The sequence below is a fragment of the Dermacentor andersoni genome, chromosome 8 (assembly GCF_023375885.2).
Source record: "Dermacentor andersoni chromosome 8, qqDerAnde1_hic_scaffold, whole genome shotgun sequence".
NCBI lineage: Eukaryota > Metazoa > Arthropoda > Arachnida > Ixodida > Ixodidae > Dermacentor > Dermacentor andersoni.
Window position 1 is genome coordinate 9,895,398 of NC_092821.1, and position 18,707 is coordinate 9,914,104.

The following is an 18,707-nucleotide window of genomic DNA, read 5'->3' on the forward strand; positions in this document are numbered from 1 at the left end:
CCCCCCAGAGTAATCAAAACAAAGTTCTGCAGCATCCCTCGAGAGCAGCGGGACCGCATCACTGTCGCCCCGATCCCACGAAACGTCCACCCAGAACACAACGTGGGAAGACGTCGGGAGCGCGCGAAGGCTCTCCTGGAAAAGGCTCGTGAACGGGCTTCAGAGAACAGTTTCGTAGACGCAGCGAAGGCCGACGGACAGGCCTTCGCTGTAGTTAGCATAAATCATGAAAGGCAAATAACGAACGCACTCTCTATTCGGACGACGTCCTCTGAAATCGCAGAGCAGGCTGCAATAGCGATGGCCTTATTGGACGACAAGAGGACATCAATCTACAGTGACTCGATAACAGCTGTTAGGGCATTTGCCAAAGGAACCATATCCGAGCCGGCCCTAGGGATATTAGGAAGCAAAGAGATCAAGCCACACACATTGATCTGGTTTCCAGCCCACATGGGACAGATCGAGGATGCCCCGCCCAACCTCAGTGAGTCGGCACACGGAGCTGCGCGAGGGATCATCAACCGCGTAGCTACCGGGCAACGTGACGCCGGGGGTACTGACAATCGGGACTCTCCTTCCTCGTACACCGAAATCGCTAAGCACTTTTACTTGGCTCGGAGGATCTACCCCCTCCCACATTGCAAACTCAATAGACCTCAGGCTTTGACACTAAGGCTTCTACAGACGGGGGCATACCCAAACCCCCTACTGCTTCACAAGATGTACCCCGAAATTCAGACGACAAATACATGTGCACTATGCAATGACTTAGCGAACTTACCTCTCATGCTCTGGCGATGCCCCGCGTTACGCGGCGATGAAAGTAACACTTCTTCACGCTGGGATGCTGTCCTACACAGCCCCAGCCTCGAAGAACAGTTATGGGCTGTCCAACGGGCCCGCGACGTGGCGGAGAGGCTCGGCCTCTCTGTCCCGACGTGGGAGCGGCCCGCTGCGCGCTAGGGCGCGCCCTAAAGGACCCTAATAAAGTTTTTCATCCATCCATCCATCCATCTCCTGTAGTCATGGTATATATATATAATTACATATATATATATATATATATATATATATATATATATATATATTGACGCGCATATTCTATGCAGACGACGACGACGGTGGGAGCACTAACGGACTCCGCCTAGTGGCTCAGAGCGACATTTGGTGATGAAGAAGACGTGTCTCTGCTCTGTTTGTTTTTGAATAGATTGTCCTGTTGTTCGTGAACAACGTCTCCCTGTGATCTGTCCGCGTTGTACCGCGACACTGGTGGAGGTGCGGGGTACGGACCGCGTCTGATGCGTCGGAGTCCTTCTGGGAGTAGTTCATCTAGCCCGGACGCACTGTCACCAGTTACGACACCCGTGCATCGCTTTAGTCGTCGACTGCTAGGCCTTGCCCCGGAGTTCTCCGCTCTTCAACCACCTCTCTCCAGGAGCTGCACGCATCTCGCAATGGCCGAAACCAGTCCGCCACAATCACTCCAAACCAGTCGGTTTCCCACTCCACAACAGATAACCGTTCTGCATCCGCTGGTTCCCGATCGCTATCGCGGTGCTGTCTTCGAAGACATTGAAGACTGGCTGGACAAGTATGAACGCGTCGCACAGATTAATCAGTGGACTGAGCAGCAAAAGCTCTCCCACGTCTATTTCGCCCTTGACGACAGCGGCCGTACTTGGTTCTAGAACCGCGAGGGTAGCCTCACGAGCTGGCATGACTTTCGGCAGAGGATCACGGAAAGTTTTGCGAGTGCCGACCGACGCGACCGCGCCCAGCAAATGATTGAGCTACGCGTGCAACAACCTAACGAGTCGGTCACAATGTTCGCCGAGGACGTGGCCCGCCTCTTTCGTAGAGTCGACCCGAACATGCCCGAAGATAAGAAGTTGCGCTACCTCAGCGAGGTGTAAAAGAGCAGTTGTTCACGGGGCTTGTGCGCAATCCACCAGTCACTGTCGCTGAGTTTATCAAAGAGGCTAAGGCTATTGAGCGGGCCCTTCATCAAAGATGCAGGCAATACGATCGACTGTCCGCCAGCACTACAATCAATGCCGCCGCAGTGACCGCAGTAACTCCTTGCGTGAGTTGGTCAGAGAGCTATCAGAGAGGAAATTCAAAAGATCATGACACCGACACTTGGTAGACACATCGCGTCAATCGCCGAAGTGGTGCGCGATGAAGTCCGGCAGGCGTTCCCGGTAACCTATCTTCAAGACCTCCAGCGACCCCTTTATATATATATATATATATATATATAGATATATATATATATATACGGACGAAGAGGTGTAACTATTCGGAACAGCACGCTGGCCAGTCGTTGCCAGTAGGAAATAGCAGCTGACATTTGCGGACTGCCCATTCAACGTGAGCAGCCTACGATATGAGGCTAAATTCTCGATACGAAAAAGGGTTGGCAATGCGCTAATCAAGACTTTACTTTAAAAGAACGCACCACACTCGCAATTCGTATCGCTCTGAATGGTGCTACACATAAATAGTGTAATGAACACCAGGTAACGATGAAGCGGTCAATCAAGCAAGCAAGCCACAGCTTGGTCATAGCCACGCAACCCAAGCTTTCGCTTGCCTGAATTTTGATAGCTTCACTCCTACCGTTTCTTGGCGCTCGTCTTTGAGGTTGCCCGTCGTTCCTTGACGATTCACGTTAATAAATCACATGACATAAGGTGCAGGCTGCGTGGGTGCCCTGCACCAACCTGGAAATTCGTTTCCGGACGCTGCCTTCTGCTCGTGCTCTATGGCCAACGTGACCTCAACTCAGACTTACCCTCCGGCAACCCATGCCACCTTTGGTGCCGTGTATCGTTAGCGCGATCCTCCCATCTTCAACGGCTCACGTGACTGAGTTGCTAAATATTGGTTCTCAACTTATGAACCAGTTAGCGCCAATAACAAATAGGACGATCAAATGATGCTGACTCGCGTCCTATTTTAAATCTGTGGTATCACAACCGCGAGACCGATATTCACTCTTTTTCCGCTTTCAAGACTTCCATTACGGACGTCTTTGGTCGGCCTACGGCATGCCAGCTTCGGGCAGAGCAGCGCTCGCTCCAGCGTTCGCAGCATCCCGGCAAGAATTTCTTCGCCTACATCGAGGATGTGCTCAATCTCTGCAACCGCGTCAACTCCGTCATAACGGAGGAGAAGAAAATAAAACACATACTGAATAGCATCGAGGACGTCGCTTTTCAAATGCTGCTCGCGCGAAACCCCACCACAATTGCTTCAGTGGTCTCATTGTGCCAGAGCTTTGATGAGTTGCATAGGCAGCGCACGATTGTCCGCCAAGCCCTCACGATGCCTGACACTATAGAGCTAGCTGAGCGCTCTGCCAATCAACCGCCGCTGCTATCTACGATCAAGGACTTTATCAGTGAAAAGGCAGCGTGTAAACTTTCATTTCTACCTCTCACGCACGAGACTGCACTTTGGCTCCGGACCTTCAACATGTCATTCGGACCCAGGTTGCTGAGGCCCTCCCACCAAGCCTCAAGATTTTCCCGCCATTGCATCGCTTACCCACGCTTCCGTCGCGGTTCGGCCCCATGAACTGCCTGCGCCATATGCTCGACCTACGATGCCGATCCATGCCTTGCGGGCGACCGCGTATGATGCACCGCTCCCATTTGGTCTTTCGCCACCGAGACGCGTGGCGAACGCCGGAAAATAGACCCATCTGCTTCACCTATGGTGTCGCTGGACCCGTTCCCGCCACTGTCGCCGATATACACCTTCCACATTTGACATTGTGAGCAGGCTCGTTGCTTCGTCGTCACGGACGCCACCAAGGTGCACTCTGATGATCAACCATCCTTGCCAACCGCCAGTTCCCATCTTCATGACGACGTTCACTGTCGCCCACGCGTCGCCGACCTACTACAGAAGAGGGAAATTGATTGTTGCAGTTCCGGAGGCAAAAGCTGCATGCGAGTCGAAACTACCCAAGGCCTCCATCTGTTTCGCCACCAAAGGTTGTCGACGTCGCTGTTAAAAGAACCGCTGCACTAGCGCTTATTGACGATGGGGCCGCCGTTTCCACTAATCTGCGAGAATCTATGCCGTAACATAAAACGTGTCCGCGTCGTTCTCGGGACCAGTGTTCCGTCAGTGCCAGCTAACTGTACAATATACCTTCAACTGTGTGAACCGGGCGTGTCGTTATTTAAGTGGAACTTCATGTCATAGAGCTTTTCATGCTGCCGTCATGCTCCCACGACGTTAATCTCGGATGGGACTTCCTTTCGCGTCCGCGTGTCATCATCAGCTGCGTCTATGCAGAAGTGGCCCTGAAGTCACTGCAAACCTCTCTTTCCATAGCTCTTCTCGATGCTCACAAACTTGCTGTTGCTGCGGACATAGATCTACGTTGAAAACGGCGACCCCTGTCCTGTAAGGCCACTTCAGACGGAAGTGTTTTGTTTAACCCGTCAGAAATTCTTCTCCACCGACACCGCCTACTATTGCCGTTTGCCGTATTTACCGTTGAATTGACTGTTGCAACCATGTTCGTTTCCAACTGGCTCACATCCTCCGTTACTTCGTGAGGAATGTTTGGGCCACATACCAGATGTGGACCTCCTGCGCTCCCTGGAGTTTGCTGAGGACAAACCCCATGTTCAACTGAATGCCATGACATTACCTGTTCCCGAACCTCCAGCTCCAGACAGTTTCTACCCTTCTATTGCCGCCGATCTATTGTCAACATGTCATAGCGAACTCCTGGCCCTTTTTCGGTCCTTCCGCTCCTCCTTCGTTTGCCATCAACCATCTTTGGATCGTAGAACGAGCGTAACACACCACAATGACTCCGGTTGTCATGCGCCCTTAAGCCAACGACCATATCAAGTTGCAGCGGAAGAACGCCGTATTATCATCGAATAAGTCGATGATATCCTTAAACGTTGTGTAAACACAGCCATCCCACTACCCCTGGTGGTCTCCTGTTATACTTGTGCGCAAAATGGATATATCTATCAGACGGTGTCGACTGTCACCGAATCAGTAACTCGGAAGGATGTATACCCATTGATGCGTATCTATGATGCACTCGATTCTTTCCAACGGTCGGAATATTTATCGCCACTGGATTTATGCTCGGGTTATTCGCAAGTTCCAATGGCCGACCATGACCGACCTAAAACAGATTTAGTCACTCTGACGCGCTGTAACGTCATGTCGTTCGGATCCCGCAATGCCCCAGCTACTTTCGAACGTGGTATTGATAATTTCCTTCTTGGGTACAAGTGGATTCAAGTCCCTGCTACCTTGACGAAATTGTTGTTTTTTCCCGATATTTTCCAACTCACTTGTTCATTTTCGTGAAATTATCACGTGCCTTACCTCTACTAGCCTACTACTTAACATAATAATTGCAATCTTGCTGCGCGCCAGCTGAAGACACTAGGTAACATCGTCTGCAATGAGGGCCTCCTTCTTGACACCGCGAAGATCCGGTTTGTAGCCGAATATCCCAAACCTAATTCAAAGAAAACGCTTCGAAGGTTCATTAGGCTGTGCTGGTATCTTCGTCGATTTGTGCGTGGCTTTGCTTCTGTCGTCCCGCCTCTTACCAAGCTTCTGACAGCTTCTAGCTGCCTTTGTGCTTGGTGACGAGCATGCGACGAATTTTTTCTGACGCTACGGCGCTTACTGACGTCGCCACCAATTCTTTGTCACTTTGAACCTAATGCGCCTACGGAGGTCCAAACTGATGCCAGCGGTGTCGGCCTTAGGGCAGTATTGGCTCTAAGAAAACCAGGATACCAAGAATACGTTGTTGAGTACGCGAGTCGAACCCCGAAGAAAGCTGAGTGTAGTTATTCCATCACTGACAAAGACTACTTACACATAGTTTGGACTTTGGCTAAGTTTCGTCCGTACCTTTATGGCCGCCCCTTCGACGCCTTCACGGACCACCATGGCCTATGCTGCGTTTTTACGACGCCCTGGCGCGGGCGCAGAGATTTACTTTGATGGCGGGTGACGGCAGTATTGGTGATCGCTTCAGGATGATCCTGTGGCGATTCCGGCTGTGCCTCGGGATGGCCCAATGACCACTCTAATTCTTCTCGCACAACATCAGCGATTGATGCAAATTGAAGCTGCGATCTTCGGAACATTCTCTGAAGCTCCTCTCACGCGTATTAAAGTGCAAAGTTGGGCGAGTTGGTGTACATTTATAATGGTAACAGCGCGAACAAGACTACGACGCAGTTAAATGACACAGGACGAGGGCTGATACAGGACAGCGCTCGTCCTGTGTCCTTTCATTCCGTCGTCATCTTGCTCGGGCTGTTACCATTATGAATCCTCTCACACGAACGCTCTGATGCTCTCGCACAGGACTTCGGTGCCGAGTGGTTGAACTTCGGCGTAGTTCATAAGGAGTGTGCGGCAATTGTACTGCCTGTTCCGAAAAAAATGAATTACGAGGTTTCACGTGCCAAAACCACAATCCGGTTATGAGGCGCACCGCAGTGGGGGACTCCAGAAATTGGGACCACCTGGAGTTCTTTAACCTGCTCCTAAACCCAAGCACAAGTGTGTTTTCGCGTTTCGCCCCCCCCCCCCCCCCCCTCCCCCTCGAAATGCGACCGCCGTGGCCGGGGTTCCATCCCGAGACCTCGTGATTAACAGCCCAACACCATAGCTAATAAGCAACCGCGGCGGGTTGCCTGTTCCTAACTTCGAGTCCTTGCTCGATGGTTATGGCCTTCAAAACAAATTCAGCAAATTTCTTGGGCGACTTGTGTATCAATCCAGCGAAGCGCTCTTGTTTGACACGCCTCATCAAGAAGCGAACTTTTTTCTCTTTTGGCATGTAGGCATCGGCGTGTCTGAACAGGTTAGTCATATCTGAAAATCGTCATGCTTTCGTTGCGAACTTGCACTGGAACTTCTAGAAGAGCTTCAGCTTTTGCTTTGGGCTCGACACTAGTAAATATCTGCAAGAAGTCATTCCGGAACATCTCGCACGTTAATGAGAATTTCCAGCTAAATCAGAACTTCCATCAGAACTAATCAGGCATCCCAGCTAATGAGAACTTCCGCAGTGGATCAAATGGCTATATCCACTTCATGATCATCTACAGAATACCACCCCCCCCTCCGGGTCTGACATCGAGGGTTCCTTGAAAGGGAGGGAAGCGTGGGGGGGGGGAGGGGCGGGGTCATCTAGATGCTACTTTATCGGCCGCAGATCATTGCATAATGGCACGTTGTTACTGCCAATTTATTTTATTGTAAAACATTCATTTTCATATTACATCTAGGAAGAGCGGGCCCATGGTGCACGTACTCCTCCCGTTGCTCAGGACCGTGGCTTTAGCAATGCGGATGATCATGATCATGATCGTGTGCCGCCTGATCAACGGTCCAAGTCTGACGACAAAAACTGACGCTTCGCCATTAGAGACTGTGTATCGGCCACTATTATCCCGTTTGGACGTATGTTTAGGCGGCCGAAGAAGCGAAGTACGTCGTGCTTCTTAGTATTTACGCGAACGCAGTTCTTATGGCGCAAGAGAGGCAAGATTCCCCATGAAAGAAACCCTACATGTCTTTCTTCGGGGTTTGTTTTGGCCGCGAAATTACGATAATGAACTGCTATATGTTGGACACGTTCCTACTCCAACTTGGATGATATTCTTAGCACCGAGAGCCCAGGACAGAAGGGCGGAACCCCAGATTGTGTTGTCAATGTCTCCCTTCTCTCCTCGTCTGCTGGCGCCAAAAATGTTATCCACGTTAAAGAAGCTCTCGTGTTGCACAGGCGCTAGGCACGAGTGCACCGCACGCGGCGAAAGCTAGTCATGGAATATTTATTCCAGCACATCAGCTATACTGCCTACTGATATTCTATTTATTCCATATGAAAAGTAAAATTCTCGTCCACTCCAATGTAGCACGAAAGTACATAGCGAAGCTGCAGGAAGTGATTTCTCATTCATGAACCTTCCACCGAATAGCTGGAGTCCGCAAACTCATTTGCCATAACTTATTCATCCAATGTAATCCACAGCCACTAACTGACATGAGAACGCAACACTACTCACTGAGCTCGCTCTATGATTAGAATACACTTTTGAATATTTAAGAGTCCTGCGCGTGTTCGAAAAAAATTTTGCGCTCACCACTGCAATGTTCTTACTCAAATCTTGCAGAATGATTGCATTTTGGCGTCGACTTCACTTAGTATAACACTTGGCTCAGTTAACTGCCTGGTTTATTTTAAAAAAATGTGCAAATTTGCCTGCGCTTATGGGGATGCGAGCTACTGCAGGCGACGGCACAAGCTTAAACTTGTGTCGCCGGCTGCCGTCATTTGCCGAAAGCAGCGTTCCAGGGAGGGCTGCCGCGTGTTACATGCTCCTGGAATAGAAACATTCTCTTCAATTTGGAACTCGCCCCCGTGAAACTTGAAGGAAGTGGTAACTGACGCTTCTGTCGCTTCGACGCAGACTCGAATGACCTAGCGTGACACCTACGAGCGGCCTCCAGTGGGTGATTTTCATCGGCAGCTTGCGCTCGACGGCGAAGATTAGAACCTCAGATCTGCTCTCACTGACTTTTTTCGGAGGCAAAGTCATTGACCGGATACTTCGCTTTCACACGGACAAACGTTGTCGATGGTTATAGTCGCGTCTCTGCTGTCAATGCCTCTACTCGTACTCAGCTCCTTCTTCGGCCGTGTGGACAGTGCGTGGTCTCCCAATTTCTCCACTTTTGTTGGCGTTGAAACTATTGCAGCGGTCTACCTTTGCAATGCGCAATCTGGTTCTTACACACCGCGGTGGCTACCGGGAAGCACATCCCCGTGTTTTTCCATCAAAACCGCCGCGCCGTTGCATTGAGCGCAGAGGACAGCAGATGCAGCTGGCAGCGAAGGCGGCCAGTGCGGGTGCACTCCGGCATGCTGAACACACTGCCAACAAATTTCCAAGAGAGGTTAAGCACCACTACAGAGTGTTTACGGACTCTGAAAATGCCTTTAGAGCTTGCCAGGACACTCGCACAACCCCTGCTGTGGTCCAACTCCGCCTCCAAGTGCGTCGTCTGCTTGACCAAGGTCATGATTTTCAGTTACACTGGATCCCGGGGCACGCGGGTATACCAGGAAATGAACGGGCCCATCGACTAGCGCGCGCCACGCTACTATCCGCGCTGTCGAAACCTCCCGAACAATTACTGAACAACGTACCTGAAGACACGGAAATACACAGTCAGTGGTACGATCCCATGGAAGCAATAGCCGAAGCCAAGCGCCACCGGTGCAGCTATCTCTTCACTACGTCCAATCCCATGGACATTCCTCCCCTTCCCTCCCAGGCTGTTACTCGTCGGCAGCAGGTTCTGCTCCGGCAGGTACAGACTGGCACACTCCTTACTCCCTTCCTCGTGCAGTGTTTTTGCAGAAAGGAGGACCCTTGTGGCCTGGAATGTCCGCGTGCGGGTACCTGCAGCCCCTGCAACACCAGGGCGGACCTCGAACACTTAATCTGGGACTGCCCGCTGTATTCTGGCCCCAGGCAAAGGGCCTTCGCTTCGCTCCCAACGGAATAACGACCAACCTCCCTACAGACCTCGGCGCTAGCGAGACACTGCAGTGCTGCGACCGCCAACGAGCTCCGGCGGTCACTGTACGAATTCCTGGATGATCCTGAGGCTCCAGCCACTGGGACCAGACTTCTTCATCTCGAGCGTACCAGCGAAAGCATCAGACCCCATGATGTAGATAATTAAGTCCCCCACTGTTTCCCTCACCTTCTCACTCCCGCCACTTCCGAACCCAATTCACCGCAGCCCTTTAAGGACAAAAATGTGAATAAAGACGTGTAAACAACAACCGACTCAGCGGGTGCGGCGCGCGGTGAAATCGCGTGTCCTATCTTTCTTCTCCACCATACTGTCGTAGGCTTTCCCCCTATTCGGCGCTCGCACTGCCATCTTTTTTGTGCATTTTACGGACTTTAGCCAGCCTAGATAGCCCCGCACCCCCTAAGAGACCACACAGCGCCACCATCTTTTGTGTCCCCTCAACGGGCGTTAGCCAGCCCAGATACTCTCCTACGAGTCCACGCATACGGTTCATTCATATAGGCCCATCAGGTAAATAGATTCGCTGTAAGAAATAGTATGACTTTGTCGTATAATAGTCAATGCGATCCATTTGGTGGCGTCCTTCTGGAGTGCTTTGGCATGTTTTTAAACCTTGGCTTAAGTTGGCTGGGTCATTCTGTATGTCCATGGGCTTGGATTGATATGGCTGGCCCTCTGAGTAGCAGCATATTTACCCGCAAATAAGGCTAATTGTACTGTGCATTTGAGATCCGTCTACCTGCACTTTCGCGGCTCCACAAACGGAAAACAGCAACTGCATGAACAAAACCTATTGTGTTCACAGCATTTATTTCAGAATTCTCATGCACTTTACCATAAAGAGAGATATTCTGCTAATATGCTGAAAACTGCGCCTTGAACCTTAAACAAAAAGTAATGTTTCGCAAGCAAATAATCTTTACATTTTCCCTTCAACAATGTTTCTTTACTAAACCTAAAATTTTTCTCACTTTCCCAGAGTTCTTTCACATTGCCTTTTTATGTATGGATGGCATGTTTTAGAAAATACGTGTGCTATTGTAAATTTATCCGAGACAATATAACGTAGTATAGGTGCAGGGCACTTTAGTGAACAAACTTCCAATCCATGCTACGAACAACCTGAGTCCTTACGCAAGCATAGGCGGAATAAGTACGTTTTACAGCATAATAAAGATATCATGGTGTCTGCCCTCGTATTAACCTTAAAGTTTACGTGTGCACATCTGCTTGTGTATATTTTAGGCAGAAACATAATATTTTACATAGATATCACGTACATGTAGTTTATATTATATAACATACCTAAAAGTTGCCATAGAAGTGAGTTTAGAGTGCGTTGTTTGCACATAAATGGCAAAGCATACCTATAATTTTGGACTAGCCCTGCGCCGCAGACGTTAGAAAGGAACAGCCCACAACTGGTTTTGCCAATGTAACAGTAGGCCTTGATAGAGCCAGTCATTGACCACAAACGACGTGCTACCTTGGAACTGACCTTTGTCCTGACACTGCCGTGGAAATTTCCGATGTTGTCATAGTACACCACAGCTTCCTTTTAAATGTCACGTTGCCGTGCCGCAATGTGATAAGTAGTGCTATAGTCAGCTCTATAGTTGTGGTGCCTAGTCGCAGATATGGATTAATGCACAATGCATCGAACATGTGTTGGCGAGTGTATATAATTAGCAATAATATACCTGGTGCCTTTTTTCATGGTCAATTTTTTTTTCTTTTCCATGCAGGTCCTGCAAATTTGTGGTCGACAGCTCTGAAAGGCGCTCTGGAATTATCTACACGCCGAGACAGACTCTTCCAGACAACACAATATGCACGTTCGAGTTCCGGGGCCGCTCACGCTTTGACCGCGTCTGGCTCTACTTCACCAGTTACTTCGTACCAGACAGACAACCATGGTCCAGTGTCGAAAAATGTGATGTAAGTCAATTGGAAATCTACGATTCTCCTGTGTTTGATACAGGCTTTGTGCCACCACCAGTGCTGCAAGAGAGGTTCCAATATGGAAGACATACTGGAGAAAAAAACGCCAGCGATCACAGCGCTATTGCAGGTTTCGTGGGACGCTTCTGTGAGAAGTCAATACCTCGTATCTGCAGCCACGCAAACGACTATCCAAGCCTTGTGCCACCACGTCCATGCCACGTAGAGACTGAAAGCTACCTGTCTAGCAGCCCGAGAATGGCACTCTTGTATAGAGTCTTTGGCAATGGCGATGTGACATCACAGACGAGTTCCTTGGTTGCCCGCTACGAGTTCGTGGACACATCTCAGAACGGTGCGCCAGTCAACAACAGTCAGTGCGACCGCGTGTTCCGCAGCACAACAAAGTCACGTGGTCGCGTAGCCTCACCGAGAAATACATTTTTCTATGGTCGAGGGGGGCAACAAGACCTCGCCTGCACGTATCGCTTCCAAGGCACTTCTTCTCAACGTGTACGCCTGCGGTTTGACAAAGTTTTCTTCGCTTCTGAAGGTTGCTCCACGGCGTACGATCCCACTCAGTTGCGCTACACTTGTAAATATGATAGCCGGCACTTTGTGGCTGCCTTTGGACCGAGTGCTGGTAAACAACGGCATGCTGAACTCAGGATCACAGAATCGTGGTTGGCCATTTCCATACCAGCCGGCTGTATATGCAGCAACTCCACGTTTTTACCATCTCCTTTAGATGTCACATCGGTGGGCAGTGAACTGCTCCTCAGCTTCGTCATTGTTGGAATGACTGTTGATGAAGATTTCACAAACTTTGGATTTGAAGCGAGTTACGAGTTCTTGCCCCCAAATGACTGCGGTGGAGACACGGGGCTCTTACGAGGAATTGTTGGAGAAGCATCACTGGCGCTCACAGCCACTAGCGATGACAATGGACTCGCTGGTCCAGGAATGGGTGCGTATCGCTCCGGTGTATATAAGCGCTGTCGGTGGCTTCTTGAGGCCGCCCCAGAGAAATTCCTCTATCTGAATGTAATCGGGGGAAAGCGGCAGTCTCGAAACTGCGGGGACAGCCGCCTGCTCGTGTATTCTGGTGAAGACTTCACGCACACTACGATCATCTGTGCCGACTCTAGTAGTCACGACGAAGCGCAGGAAAGCATAACCGGGGTCGACATTTTCTCACCTTCCTGGTCCAATGGCTCTAGCGTGATGTCTTCGTCGTCGTCAACAAGGCCGGAGCGTTTGCTTCTCGAAACCCTCTGCACGGGAAGTTCCACTCCGTTCAGGGTCAGGTGGATGGAGGTCACGCGGCCTTTCTTCAAATCTAACACTGGACAGTCTTTCCGGAACGTGGACTGTCTCTACGAATGCCCTGAACTGGAAGCCTGCATTAGCCCTGAACTTTGGTGTGACGGAGAAACGCACTGCCCATCTGGTTACGACGAGGTGCCAGAGAATTGTACTCGGTTTCCTACGCTTCCTGTAGCGCTTGGTTGCGTCGGTGCTGTCGCCATATTTATTCTCGCATTTGCGACGCTAACACTGATGAGACGTTCTTGCCAGTTTCGCAAATCCAAAGCCGATGGCACAGCATCAGCAACTCGACATGTTGGATCAGAGGAAATGCCCATGGACAGCATATGACAGAAAGCTTCTGAGAAAACGAAAGCTAAACAAAGTTACCGCATTGAGAACGTCAGTGTCACGGGTAGCAAAATATTAAATGGTCGACATTCCTAGCAGCTTGTGTTAATGTCATGAAAACGGGCGTTACATATCATGCGCATTTTGTGTATCGCTGGCTGTGCAAGGAAGGTGCGAGAATTCAAAAGGACACCTGCAAGCTCAAATCAGCTGTCTTGTAACGGCGTCGATTTCTGTACATCGTATTCGCAGTTTGGCGTAGTAGAGTGCGAGTTCTGCAATTATGAACACGTATTTTTTTTTTTCAATCCAAGAGTGGACGGCGGATTATGCACATACTATGTAACAATACGGACAAGGCGTAGCTGTTTCGTTTCTCTGCGTTCTGAAGTGCTGTGTCGCCACCGAGCGAGGACGTCTGTAGCGAGAACTGTAATAACAAAACCTAAAGGAAGGCGCTTTGGTGAGACCTAAATGACACAATCTCGCCCTATCTTTATGTGTGAAGCCTGTGGCGAGAGTGAAAGATATCATTGCCATCATGGCATAAGGACACCCTACTTTTGGACCACTGTGGAAACTGGCGTGATGTGTTTTCTGATGTGATGTCCCTGAAATGTGCTATCTGACTGTCTGTATTCCATTGTGTATTAGAGAGAGTGACTGGATATTCCCTAATTTATTTTTTATAGTTTCGGCAAATTCTGTGTGACCAAACAAATGATTTTTAAGTATTACAGCTTCTCTGGCACTTGAAGATATTTTGGCAGATTGACGAAGTTCTATTTCTTTGTCAATATTTGCGCGTCGTGAGGCAGTTGACCCTTGTCGCTATCTTGAGTTGCGGGACCGACCGTTGGCCAACGTGCAAGCGTTATTACATAAAGCAAGCTCTGTAAATGTAAAGTGCGTACAAAATACTTAAGTTACAGGCATTTTAAGTTTCCGGGGGCACTTCAACTACAAATATTCGTATATGTGAGGCATTGCATGACAAATTTGGATTTGTTTCTTGCGTTGATGAAGTTATTTTATATATTGGCGACTTTATTACTGGTAGTTTTACATGTCAAATAACTTGTGATTTCCTTTTTCACTTACGAGCAATGACGTTACCTTTACAAGTACTGATTAGCATTTGCTTAGAAGTTAGTTATAACTGCGGCATCTAATCAAAATTTTGTGAATTGTGATATGCACTTCTGTACGTACACATTGATGACAAGAAAAAGCAGGGCTTGTTTTGAATAGATGCGATTATATAAATTGCCTATTGTAAGTATGTCAAGACACCGATCATTGCAAATTAAAACATATTTAGAGCAAAAATACAAGTTACTGCGTTGTTGGGCGTCATCCTTGAATAAGTCACTGGGGTTGTAGGAATAGGCCGTTGAATTAATAACAATAACTTTAGTTATCCCTTAGGATGTTAATTTTAAGGCTAGATACTGAGTATGTATATCGAACACAGCAACTAATGGGTGAGAAAGGACGGACCAGATACAAATATTTAGATGGCTTGTTTGTATGTGGAATCTTTCTTATTTGCCTCGACAAGAAAACAATTATTGCTTCAGATTCGTGCTATCCAAACAGTTGATTGTCACTATGATAGCTACTTCTTAAGCAGGGTACTGCTACGGTGAACGCATTAATTTATCATGCTTTAATTATGATCGATGAACATGAAATCGGCACGTCTTTGTTGTATCCCCTAGAAATGTAGCGGCTCCCGGAAACATATTGCTAAAGAAACATTCAGTCTGCGTTCATTAAATGTTTTCAATGCCTTGCGACAAACTCATGCAAAGGGTGGTAGTTTCTCGCTAGAGATCGACAAGGTTAACGGAAACTGCTGTTGTAGCCCCAATGTCAACCACTTGTGATCAACCCATCTATGTGCCGTGAGTGTTGTGACCAAAGAAGAATGTGACTGCCTACGTATTTTGAACTTCAATGAGCCCAGTTTTCCGCGAAAATAAATATAAAATTTTGCTTTTCTTTGTTATTGCTGTGGACGTCGAGTATGCTTTCTAATAATATCACGGTCGTAGGCTACGCCACCGCGGCCACATAATCTTTTAGGGCAAACGCGAGGCAGCCCACGCAGTGTGCTGCCAGTCGCAGACACGGCCGCTTCTGGTCGGCTGACCTGCCTGTCCTTTTTCCTCACTACCTGCGTAGCCTATAAGGACTTCCTCCTCTATAGAGATGGCCTCCGCTGTGAGGTTCTTGCCTTAAAGTCGGATTGAATGTGAGTTTCGTTCTTTTCTAAAAGACATTTATGTCGTTCGAATCTGTTATAACTTCGGTTAGACGCCACCAACTGGAAGGGGCGTCGAATAAGTGTGTTCTAAATAAAGTGTAAATTACGCACGAACTGCAAATATAAAATAAAACAATCTTTAAATGCTCAGAGAGCCGCTTTTTACTGATGAGAGAGTGCTTTTTCATAACCTTGTCCAAATACAGTACGAAGTTTTCGAGTGTCTTTAGTATCATAATCTACCGTAAATAGCGGAAAACGGAATATCACCTTTGCCTGAAATACAGCATCGCCGCCAAATGATGTCTTTCTTAAACAACCCTGATTTCTTAGAGCAGGTGGCGGCAGATATTCAGAAACTGCTGAGGCGATTGGGAAATTTGGAATTCCAGATTTTTTTTTTTACAATTATTTACGGCGGACTTCCAGTACTGCCGTAAAGAGGTCCAGCTAAAATGGGCGGTCTTTATCGCATAAACTGCTTCGCCGTGCTGCTAAGTGCCTCCGCCGTGTTTTGATCATGCCGTCATGAGCTGGTTCGTACAATTCAACCAAATTTTTCAGTGCAGCCTGTTGGGTGCCGAAAAGCTGAACACGCACCCTATCACATTCCGCTGTATCCTTCAAAATTGTAGCCATCTGCCGTGTCGAATTACGTAACGAAAACGGCTGCTGTGGAGCAGCGGTAAAATAGAAATCGTGCAGTGTGCGCTTATCCTGCCTGTGCAATTAGCGTCCTCATTCTGGAGTCGCAAAATATGGCATCACGCCAACATTTTGTCAGTCATGCTTCAGATTAGGTAAACGTGACATATAGATTTCGGCAACCGCCGACGGTGTATTTAACATTGGCACACAGCAAATTCGTCAAATAGAAAAGGAATAACGCCTTTCTCAATCTGACCGCACAAACAATTGCTTTTTGTAAAGGTAACCCTTCAAAACAGTTGAAAACGGGATTCTAAGACCAGCTGCTTAATTTATTATTGCGATAGTATTCTTTGTCTAGGCTTTCCACGTTTATCCCTTCTGCTAATGATGTGACGGCTGCACATCAAGGCCGCTTTCACTGAGCAATTTCGCGACGGGTAAATGTACCAAGCAAAAGAGTTCACCGACGATTACGATACTGACGAATGCGAACTTTCAGCGCAGCTGTATAGGTCTCCTGAATTTGCAACATATTGTGGCAAAGCATCTAAATGACAGGGTCCTCTCGGCGGCGGCGCTGCTCGGGCAGCTAGCTCAACACCTGCAGCAGTCGAATCACTTCTACCGCTTGCGTTGCTCACTGTGCAGAAAGAATTCGCTGACAATATTTTGCATTATGATTATATTGTCATGTGTTGCGACAGTGATGAATGACACAGTGTCGAAACGGTGAGTTAGAAATTTAGGTCTTTTTAAAACAAGTAACGGTCAAGCACAACAATAGCGGCGAGCAGAGCGGGCGAGCGCCAGAAATCTGATCTGCGGGTCAAGCTCGTCGGCTTTTATACACGAATTCGTCGAAGGTTCCAGTGTAGTCGCTGGTGCCCGCGTAGCTTCCCAAAAGTGTTAAACAATTCGCGTAGTGCGCACAATCAATTACAAAATTCGCAAACGATGACAGGCGAGATAAACGCCAATGATGCCAAATCAAGCAAACCAAATAATCACGAACGAGGGCTACCACGCACATACGATACTACGAAAGAGCGGTCCGGCGTGTCGGCATGACACGTTTCCCACGGGCACGTCACTGAAGGGGCCGCTCTCGTTGGTCTCCACCGTTCACGGCTCGCGTCCGCGCGTTCCCGCAACGCGTGCGCTCTTTCATCTTTCGGTGTGCTCGGTCGCTCGGCTACGCCACCGACGTCAACGCTCGCCGCAGGAACGGGCGCTTAAGAGCTGCGCTCTAAAAAAATTTAGTCCAGGCCCCTAAGTTGGCACCACGCTACGTCGAGCATCGTGCAATGCGAGCCCCTGGTCTACTACTCAGCGTGCTATGATGCTGCTGGCTCGATTATTCGAGCAGCAAGAAGTGCAAACCATCGACTGCCTGCAGTGAACTAAAATATTTAAACAAAGAATTCTCGCCCAACTACCTTCATGCAAGGGCACCGCATCACAGATTTTCTAAATGGCTGTCGCTGTTTCTGGAGCTGTACGCGTTCGTTTAGCCACACTAAACCTGCAACGCTTGTGCACTCTCAGAGACTGTGTTTATACGTTTGGCGCGCTCGGCGCCACCCGACATCAGTTTAGCTTCCACCGTGAATATGTCGTTCTGTTGCGGGAGGGCACAACATGGCTACCGTATGGCAGTGCCCACATGGCATAATCATCAAGCTGCAGTATCTAGCAGCCAAAATGTTTTCGTCATGGCAGGGATTACGCCATGCTTCTACATCCCATAAAGCGCGACGCGTGACCCTTGCTTTGAAGAAGTGGACTCGCGAATACTGGAGGTGAGTGCGTTTTTCACTGTCGATAAATGGCTCAATTGCAGCCTGTGTAGACGGGGCTAATGCAGGCTTAATGCGGAAGCTTGGTATACCCGATCGCGCGAAAATTCGTCGCACTCGGGGGCGTCATCGAATCGTGGTACCGGGAATGTCCGATGGCGCAAAGAAAGAAATAACGCGTAAAAATGTTCGGTCACGCCAAATTTCTCAGAAAGGCCCCTGTAAAAAATTGAAATAATGCATTTGAAAAGAATTGATGATTCTTGTCTGGGTGGGAGTAGAACCCGCGAGCCTTCCGGGAGTGAGACGAGCATGCTTCCTCGACGCCACGGCTGTTTTTTTTTTCGACATGGCATTAATTCCAATCAATGAAATGATGTATCTACAGGAACTGTCTCCAATATTTTTTGTTAATTATGGGGTTTTACAGGCCATAACCACTTTCTGATTACGAACCACGCCGTAGTGGGGGACTCCGGAAATTTGGACCACCTGGAGTTCTTTAACGTGCACTGGTGTTTTTCATTTCGCCCCCATCGAAATGCGGCCGCCGTGGTCGGGATCCCATACCGCGACCTCGTGCTTATCAGTCCAACACCATAGCCACTAAGCAACCATGGCGGGTATTCACAAGATTATGAGCACCATGCTGTAATAAGCGATCTATACGAGCAGTACATACAAAGAAAATGTCAGACAAAGCAATACGTTCCATCAGAACGAAAAACTCGAAGGAAAAGTCAAACATCTAATCAAAA

At 48.6% G+C, this 18,707-nt stretch overlaps 1 protein-coding gene across 1 annotated transcript in view; it reads left to right on the forward strand.

Annotated features, from left to right (window-relative positions):
* LOC126526671 (uncharacterized) overlaps nucleotides 1-15,244 on the forward strand; it is a 215,547-nt gene extending 200,303 nt beyond the window's left edge. The window contains exon 5 of the mRNA XM_050174533.2: nucleotides 11,379-15,244. Coding sequence (XP_050030490.1) covers nucleotides 11,379-13,233 — 1,855 coding nt within the window. The 3' untranslated portion in view covers nucleotides 13,234-15,244. The remainder of the gene's footprint in view (nucleotides 1-11,378) is intronic.
* Nucleotides 15,245-18,707: the final 3,463 nt, after the last annotated feature.